We start from the raw sequence: 10322 nt of genomic DNA on the forward strand, positions 1-10322 counted from the left end.
TATCCCTTATGATCCCTGAAACATTTCAATGGGTTGATTTGAAAATTGAACATATTGGGAGGTTTTTTTTTAAATTTTTAATGTGGATTACTTAGGTAGCTTTTCGGTGATGGATTTATTTAGATTTATATAAAAAGCATGATGTATTTTTGGAATATTTAATATAGAAGATTTGTAATATGTGGAATATGGTTATTAAAAATTGTTTAATTAAGCTTAGTTTCATTTTAAAAGATAAATTTATAGGTGACTTAACGATGTTTTTTTTTCTCAAATAAAATCTGATGGGATACTCTCCCCATCATACTTAGACACACGGGGAAAACGAAGTAGCGGGTTTTGTCGTATTTTCACAGTAGCTTTTCTCATATTTCTAGCCCCTGTAGGGGCTCTAACCCTGCAGGGCCAATTTCCTAACCTGAAATAACCTATCAAGAGCTACCGGGAATACACGACGATACCCGCTACTTTGTTTTCTTTTGATCCTAAAATGATCATAAAAACATAATTATGAAAATATTAATTAATTTTAATAATTATACATCCTATACTACTGGTGCAGGTGGTGTAGCTAGCTTGTTAGGCGGAAGATCTGTCACGGACAATTCCAGGGCTGCCAGCTCGGAGCCCAGAGGTGCCAGCTCAGACCTGGACACGGAAGCAATGCACAAGATTGAGAAGAGCGGCTCCGCAGCCGGCGGGGTCAATGGTTTAGGTGGGTGGTTGGATGTGAGGGGGCCCTGTGGCCACCTCCCCAGTGTCAGCTAGTTCTTGGGCATGTGCATTTATAGGGTTGGCCATCTAAAACCAGACTTTTTTCTAATTTCTAAACATAAAATCGTCACTTTTAATAATTTTATTGTATTTTAAAAACTGGGAAACAAACTATCCTAAGTTTTTATGGGGGAAAAGGTCAACCATCCTGATCTGTCATGTAGTTTTGACCGTTAAATTTAAGTCCGGTTTTATATAATGGCCCACCCTGTATTTAATAAGGATTTAAACAAACTAGTTTAAGGGGAGGAGACATTGAACTTTTAATTATATTAGTTCTCAAAGTTTTATAAAAAGAAAACATTGAATATTTTTTGTGTTCAAACTAGAAGTATATAAACTTTTCCAACAATAATCTACTAATTAAAAATCATAATTGGAAGGTAAAAATCAATTTGTTCTTCATTGTCCTATCCTTAAGTAATCCCTAAGTAAAATATCAATTTCATGGATTTCAATCCTAATATAGAAATTCGACAGCTATTTTCGGCATACATTTGCTTTGAACCATAATTTTTTAGCTGCTTCGCTGTAGATTATTTGATATTTTACCTGCCAGTTGCTTAATAATAGCGGCTACGTGATTAGAATACGGCTGCTTTTGAACAAATTATCAACTGTTTGTTTGAATATTTATTGAATCTTTAAATTTTATTTGATTCTTGCTTTACTTTGTTTTGTCTTGTTTTTGTAGTTTAGAATTATTGCTTGCTTTATATAATTTTAATGATTCTTTTTTTAAATATGCATGGTTTTTCATTTGTTTTACAGTTAAATGCTTTACTTGTTAAGTTATACTTTTTTATTTTATTTTTAAGTGGTATAGGATTTTAAAAAATGCTGATCCTAAATGCTGATGGGATATTGGTCTATAGTTTTAGTTGGTTTGAAAACTTTATATTTTATTACATCTGTATTGGTAAGTTTGAACGAGCAGAATTAAGCTCTTCTACGTTGGCTAGAATTTTTCAAAATTAAAAAAGATGCTATAGGTGGGGGGGGGGGGGGTCAGTGGACTTAACTAAGGCTAGAGTGAAAGTCCAAATATAATAGGATGCTCATGGAAATTGCATGGCAATATTTTGTGTATTAAAATGCATATCATTAGGTGGGGTTATAAAGAGCATGATTATTTTGGAAGTAAACATCAGGGCTCGACAGCTGCGCATCAGCAGCCTGTAAGCCTCGGGGAAATCAACCTTTAGAAAATTTCATGAAAGTCTTAACTTTACCTTAATTATGGCAAACATTTTTAGAATTTTTTTCTAGACATTTTAAAGCATTTAAGTAGTATTAATGGATGAATTAAATTTAGTTTTTAGGAGCAAAACCTTTTTCTTTGTAGTTCGACTTGATGCTTCTAAATGTTTTTTTTTTATTTTAGCTCATCACTCTTATTTTCTTTTGCTTACCATCCGTATTTTTAGTAGCGAAGCTACTCTCTAATTAACTTTGTCCGTCAGTCCGTCCGTAACGCTATGGGGGAAATGTCCTATAAAAGTTAGAATGCTGAAATTTTTATCAAAATTAAATTTTCCGTTTGGAGAACCTACAATGACGGTCAGACTGCCTTTTGCAGGTTTTTGGCTTTTGGAAAGAACTAAATTGGTTTAGTGGTTGGCAAGATCTAAATGTGCAAACAAAAACAGGATTGTTTTTCTGTGTCGCTGTAAACCATTTAACCTGCACTAACTAACCAAAGGCGTTTTTGTCACACTTTTTGTATCATTCATTTTTATTCATTTGTTTCAGTTTTCAACTGCGGGTAATTTATGTTTGAGTGGGGAGGGAGGAGAAATAGAACTGAAAATTAAACTGGTCCCCAAAGTTTTAAAACATGTTCTTTGAATTAATCTTGATGTCGAAATGTCCAAACTTTTTCTCCAATGATTTTAATCTACAGATGATATAGTTTTGTGTATGTATATGAATTCATCTTAATTGTCTTATCCCTCTTACTGAATTTGTTATGTTGCATGTTGGTCATGTGTATCAAACGCCCTTTCAAAGTCAAGGTTAGGGGCGGGGATCTAGAGGGATAAGACAATAGACAATACTTCTTTATGTTATGGAAATTTGTTGCAAAGTTTATGCACACACTAGCATGCAAACAATCAATGAAAATACATTAAAAGTACCCAAAGTTTTGTCGTCAACAAATAATAATTTTTCTCGTATTCATTCGAATCCGGTGGATAGGAACCGGTTCTCATCCATACGAAAAACTATGTCTAGCATCGTATTATATCCAGCTATCTACGAATATAGAAATGTACAATCATAAGATTAAAACCAGTTTTTTAGCCGGTGCCTTCGGCACCCCGGGGCTAAAAAAACTAGTTTTAATCTCATAATTGTACATTCTATATCCGCGGAAAGCCGTTTATAATACGATGCGAGAAATAACTATTATTTCACTGTAATTAACAGTCCAATGTCCTCTCCCTCCCTGGTTATATGAGAAAATTAAGTTTTTAATTTCAATAACAAATTAATAGGTTTTTTACTAGTTTTATATCTTTCGTGATTTTTTATGCATGTTTCTTTTTTAAATTTTATATTAATAAGTGGCACAGCTTCTCTATAACTATGTAATGGTCTGTCAAACAAGATATTAATCCTATGATTTTTTTATTGGTGGAGAAATTCCAAGAAGTATAATTGACACTTCAATCCAGCGAAAATTAATTGGATTCGGAGCTATACTAGAACAGTTATTAATCAGAACGTATTATAAACAGTTTTACGCGGATAGTAAGATAAAATATTGTTAAAATATTGTTTAATTATTTTCCAGTGTGGCTCAAAACTAGTTCCAATTCATCTTATAGTAATTTGTTTCCAATCCATAACGAAAATTCTATTTTGCTACAGTATTAGTGCAATATAATTTTTAATTTTTAAGATTTTACAAAAATTGATTAAGAATTGTTGTAGGTGACCGAGTGGACAGTGCAGATTTGGAGGCCATGAAACAAGAAATTTTAAGAGAAATGAGGAAAGAAATTAACAAAGCCAAGCTTGAAATCATTGATGGTAAGTTATTATCCTTGTTCTTTAAGATTCAGGGAACGGTTAAGCTAAACTATCTTCTTACCGCCATCTTGTTAATCGCGCTGAACCGATAGAGTTATCCTTTACATTGAATTTTTTTTTACAGGTCCAGGGAAGGTTATAACTTTTTTTTTATGAGGGTACTTTACAGGCTGCTAGTAATTATGGTTAAAAAGGAAGGAGGAAGTGATATTGGACTGGGAATTATACTGGTACCCAATGTTTTTTTTAACTAACTCTATTCCATTGGCTTTTATTTCCTAAATTATGACTGATTGGTACAAACTTTAATTGTTTAAACTTTTCTACCTATAATTTTGTGATCTACAGAAAGGGCAATTTTGTTTATTATAATGGGTTGTGTTTTGTCCCTTAAGATTTATGTGATAATACCTTTTTTATTAAACACTTTTTCAGCCATAAAACTGGAGCTCTCGAGAAGATAAACCAAAACAAAACAATAAAAAAAGAAGCACCACTAAAAAATCCACAATTACCAAGAAACAAATAACATGTACAAGATTTTGGAATAAAATCTATTTAGTCAGATAAAGTGATAAAGGTGTAATATTATAAATTCCAAGTATTTACGTAAGTTTAAAAAAATGAAAACACCTTGAAATACAATTTTTCCAGTGATATTTAAGGTCTTATTTTGTAAAAAAAAATCATATTTAAAATATTAAAACCAATGAAATTTGAATTTGAAGAGAAAAATCTCCCAAAACCAAATTTTAATAAAAATCAAGTTCTAAGAGACACAAAAAAGTTAAGAGTGAGATGCAAAAAAGGCGCGAAATTATCCCGCCATTTTTTTTGTAATAAAGACGACATTGTTATTTGTCTGGCAAAAATAACGCGGGAAAATAATTGCATTATGTGTTTTTCCAATCAGCTGAGGCCATAACTTATATGAAACACAAAACATGACATCATTTGTACGTTTTTACTTAGAATGTAAAATTTTAAAATCAATATTATGAAAAAATTGAGTAATATACATATAATCAATGATTATTTTATATATACCTATAATGTAATAACTTAGAATTGTAGAACGCAGATTTTTTTTCTTTCATTAAAGCATTGCATGGCCAAAAATTAGACAAGTTTAATTCTTGTTAATTTTGGTCTGTGTTTATGAGTATGAAAAAATGTTCTATAGAGCTTATTTTAGGTGTTTTTCTCCCTGCAAGCTTCCATAGTTATTTATTTATATTTATGCAATATTAACATTAGTTTTATCATATTAGGGACAGAATAATTTTACATTTTAATCATGTCATGTCCAAACTACAGATACAACAGTTAAGACAAATATTCAAAGTTCTCTTAAATTAATCTATCCTTCAAAAGCTCTTATTATTTTGAACGATTAAAATCATAGATTTTTATTTTGATCAGGGACAAGGTACTAGAATTAGGAAATTTCAATTCTTATAAGTTAACAGGGATGGATGGGAAATTGGACTATAAATTAGTCTGATGCCTTAAGTATGAAAACAATGTTAACTGTTTGGTTGTATCAAAATTTATGGGTACTTTTATGAAGTTTTGATTGGTTTGTTCCAATAAGTAAAATATTTTTTACCTACCAACAGAAGGGGTAGTTTTATTTTATCATCCTGGGATATTTATAAAATCTATGGTCCATTAAGATCCCTGGTTAAACTAAATTTTAAATGGTTCATGAAGTTAATGTTTATTGATTATTCTCTAAAGTGCCAAAAATCTACTTCCAAATTTTTTTACTAAGAAAAGATGTTCTTTTTTGTAATTGAAGCTTTTCCCCTTGCTTGGTAATCTAAAAAAAATGATAATAATTTTTATAACTTATATGCATAAAAGCTAACATTCCTTTTATTTGTAAAATCTTGCACAAAAAAAAATATTGATAGGTCATTTAATAATACAGCAAAAAAAATTATTGATTTTAGTTAATATACCCTTACCTTTTTGTTTAATAAATCAATTCTTAAGCTTATTAAAAAGATCTCTCTTATATAGGCAATTTTTATTTAGTTTAATTTAAAATTAATTCTACTAAAATATTGTTTTATTGTGATATTCGCTTCCCATTCTATTTTGGAAAAAAAAACATTATTGAATTGTATTTAGGTATAAAAAAAATTGAGGGGGGGAATGGTATTTGTCAACCAACAGGCCATATTTCTTGAAGAAATCCATCAATATAAAACAAAATTATGAGTTATTTTGGTATGTTGTTAAAATATGCCCCCCCCCCCACTTTAATATTAATTTATTATATCATAAAATGTATAATTTTCAGTGCTTTTTCATTCTTAATAAGACTTAACTTGCCGAATTAATTGTAGATAATATAAAAAAAACCACGTCTATTTTGAATTTAGTTTTTATAACTTGATTTTATTTCAGAAGAGGTGTGTTTTTATTACCAATATAAGTCTAGTCAATTTTCATATTGTGGAGGCTTTCCCTAAAAGTGTACTTCGAGCACTGTCCCCCCTATTGTGGGGTTGATTTTTCTGTGTCTAGCCACTTGGAAATAAATTGAAAATAAGGGGGAGGGGGTAGTTTTTTTTCGACCTATGCCTAGTCCCTGCCGGGGGCTCTAACCCTGCGGGGCTACGCAGTGCACATAATAACCTAACCTAAAGTAATAACAAACTAAACATTACCCCTCTCTTACTTTCATCTTATTTCATAAATAGGAAAAAGTGGGTTTCTGTGCTCAATATGTCATTTTATGGGAATGGCCCTATTTTATTCTCGCGATTTTAATAAATTTTTAATATATGTGCTTTGACATCTAAATGAAAAAATAGATAGGTATCTATCGCATCGTGTTATAAACAGCTTTCCGCGGATATAAATAGAAAAAAATATAAGATTATGACCAGTTTTAGATGCCTCAAGATGCCAAGGCTCGGTGAAAAAACTTGTTTTAATCCTATGATTGTACTTTTTCATATTCGTAAAAACTGTATGTAATACGATGCTATACATAATTTTTCAGTATGGCTGTGAGAACCGGTTCTAATCCACCAGATATTAATCGGTTCCGAAGCGATACTGGAAAGAAGTTTTTTTTTGGATACTTTGAATACCATTTTTATTTTACCATGTTGAGTAAATTATTTCATTATATTCGAATTTTTTTTTTATATATGTGATAATTTACATACCTATTGCATGTTAAAATTATTACATTAAATCGCTCAAGACAGAAAATAGGATATTTGAATGTTTAAAGAAAATGGAGGTGGGAATTTTTTACTAGATTAGCAAATTTGTTCTTTTTATTACAAAAATTTAAAAATCTACTAAATATTTTTTTTCAATAGAGGGAGGTAAAACAATGGACTGTAAATCATACTGGTACCCAAAGTTTTCAATACTTTTATACCTTAGCTGAAAACTTTGGGTACCTTTATTAAATCTTGATTTGTTGGTTTAAACTAGTAATATTGGTACACCGACAAACGTCCTACTACGACAAACGTCCTAATGCGACAAACATCCTAATCCGACAAACCTCCTAATATGACAGCTCTTAAGTAAAACCTTATAAAAACTTTTTTCAAGTGATATCACATTTATTAAAGGTGAGGTAAGGGTCGATTTTTTCAATGCAAAGTTGTATCGGGTTCGAAACCATGCCGATATGGTAGCCAACTCCGACTTTGGGAAAACTGTCGAACAGATTTTTAAATTTCACCCTATGGACAAAGTTATTTAAGAAATAAATTTCAGTTTTGAATTTCGTCCCTGTGTGTTTTATCGCCATATTGGTTTGGATTTTACATTGTTTCACAGTTGGTACATAATGTTTGGAAGATTTAAAAATCAAAATTTTTAAGGAGGTTTTACATAAGATATGTCACATTAGGAGGTTTGTCACATTAGGACGTTTGTCCCTTTAGGAGGTTTGTCCTTTAGGACGTTTGTCGCATTAGGAGGTTTGTCCCTTTGGGCGTTTTAGGACGTTTGTCGCTTTAGGACGTTTGTCGCTTTAGGACGTTTATCCCTTTAGGAGGTTTGTCGGTGTACCGTAATATCTTATCTATTCAAGTAATGATTTTAATTTACTGAAGGTGTAAAAAATCATAATTATGGGGTGTTCATCAATTTATTGTCCATTGTCTTATCCCTTAAGATTCATGTATTGAATCACAAATATAATTCTGACTTAGAATAGTGAAAAATCTCCCCCCTTTCCCCTTCTTTATAGGATACAAAATCAGTTTCATTGTGATTACAAAATAAATGTGTCGACAGTTCTTTTGATAATTTGACAAAACTTTTTAACTTTTAGCTATACATATAATTATATAAAATTATTATAAATTGTAATAAAAATAATGTTTTGTGTTGCTTGTATAATTTTATGTATGGGTAGATTTTTTGTATTATTTTTATTTTACAGCTTATAAAAGACTTAATATTTATAAAAATTTTGTTTTTGAATGCTTGACTATGATAAAAAGAGTTTTTTGAAACTAACAAAATTTATTTAGTTTTATTTTTACTTTTAGGTTAAAAATATTTCTAATTGTTTGTATAATGACCTTCCATTACAAAAAAAGGTGTTGGAAAGAGGGGGGGGGGGATTTTTCCATTTAATTAAATTGCAATTAAAATTCAGATAGAATTGATAATTATTATATGAAATGCAAGCCCTCCCATCCCTAACAAAAAAAACTTCAATATTGGCCATAACTGGTATAATTTACACTTCCTTTATAATGAATACAGGGCCTTATGGGATAAGACAATGGATGATAAATTAATATACATTCCCAATTATGACCAAACTTAATTACCTTTTTGATAGATTAAAATTACTGGTTTAAAAGGTTTGACACTTGTAGTTTGTACCAAAGAAGTTAAGCCAACGAATAAAAAAATGTGTTCAAAAAACTTTTGGTACTAGTATTTTTGTTGGCTAATGTATCCTCCCTCCAAAAGTGACATTTTATCTCAATTTTATGTGTCATTTAATTGCAATGGTGATTTCCAACAATATTGTAAAAATCCCCCCCCCCCCCTTATTTTCATTTTATATTTTGAAAAAGACTATGTCTTTTAGTATTTTGATCCAGTTTTATATCAGTTTTATTGATTTACACATATTAGGGCTAGCAACAGCTTTTTTTATCATATTAGGTGACGACTGCGAATTTATTAAATTTTTCCGGCGGCTGACTGCTTCTGCGAATGTATTTGCCTTTCGAATAGTTTTTAAAGCCAAAATATTATTGAAAATAACTAGTTTTTTTTAAAGAAAGTTTTATTAAAATTATTATTTATTGTGTTTTTTTTTCCAGCTTGTAAATGAGAATTGATAAAGTTCGTATTATTAATTGTGTAATGTGTATTATTATTATTATTATGTAAATATATATTATGCTTAAATACATAAAAAAAAGTGTATTAAAAAGCGAAGCTTTTCTATAATCAGGGTAGGTCCGTACGTCTGTAATGGTGAGCTCTTTTCGTTAGTCCTATCGATTTCAAACTTTGCATAATGATTAATTTTACAATATTAGAAGGTAGCAACTCTATAATCGTTACCAGAAAGTCTATATGTCTTATTAAAAATCTGCCCAATTTAAACTTTATAAAGCAAATATGAAAATAATTATCCTGTTCATCTAATTTGTAATCCTGATTCCTAGGACAACAAGGTACAGCCTTACAAGCGTGGCATCTCTAGAAACATGTCCTAACATTATAATCTGTATTTAATTTTACAATTTTGTTTAGACTTACAAATTATATAATGTTCTGCTTATTAAGTTAAGACACTCCAGAAGGGTTATTGTTCTCTTGAAAAACTTACTAAAGGGTGTGCAAAAAAAATGCGGACTTTTAAAAATTGTAATTGCGCGGCTTGTGTTAATAGTAGAAAAATAGTACGCACACCGTTAGAACCGCCAAGAAGTCTATTTTTAGGAAATATAAAAACTATTCCTGTGCTACGCATAGTTTAGGAGCTACCTATTAAAATGTCCCAACTGACTTAAAACTTTTCTTGCGAGTAAATTTTGGGACATTTTACCATCTGGCTCCTAGATTATTTGTAGCACAGGAACCGTTCTTATATTTCCAAAAAATACAGTTCATAGCGGTTCTAACGGTATGTGTAAATTTTTCTACTATTAACACAAGCCGCGCAATTTGAAATTAAAAAATGTAGGCATCTCTCTGCAAAATATATTCTCTAATTTTTAGCTATATTTCAGAATTTACTCGCAAGTCAAGTTTTACATCAGTTGGGACATTTTAACACGTAGCTCCGTAACTATACGTAGCAGAGGAATCGTTCTTATATTTCCAAAAAATAGACTTCTTAGTGGTTCTAAAGGTATGCGTAACATTTTTTTACTATTAACACAAGCCGCGCAATTTCAATTTTAAAAAGTCCGCATTTTTTTGCACACCCTTTAGTTAATAGCGAGATCGTAATACTAAAATCAAAATACAATTATATAATAATTTAAACACATATA

At 30.4% G+C, this 10322-nt stretch overlaps 1 protein-coding gene across 4 annotated transcripts in view; it reads left to right on the forward strand.

The window, feature by feature from the left end:
* Positions 1-4336, forward strand: part of ena (ENAH actin regulator enabled) — a 151234-nt gene extending 146898 nt beyond the window's left edge. For 2 of the 4 annotated variants that reach the window (XM_080176879.1, XM_080176878.1), the window contains exons 16-18: positions 556-715; positions 3712-3810; positions 4246-4336. In XM_080176879.1, the coding sequence (XP_080033005.1) occupies positions 556-715; positions 3712-3810; positions 4246-4274 (288 nt within the window). In that variant the 3' untranslated portion in view covers positions 4275-4336. The remainder of the gene's footprint in view (positions 1-555; positions 716-3711; positions 3811-4245) is intronic. The other 2 variants (XM_080176880.1, XM_080176881.1) reach the window with 2 other exon arrangements.
* Positions 4337-10322: the final 5986 nt, after the last annotated feature.

The sequence above is a fragment of the Acartia tonsa genome, chromosome 11, assembly GCF_053477335.1.
Source record: "Acartia tonsa isolate MP-2025a chromosome 11, ASM5347733v1, whole genome shotgun sequence".
Lineage (NCBI taxonomy): Eukaryota > Metazoa > Arthropoda > Copepoda > Calanoida > Acartiidae > Acartia > Acartia tonsa.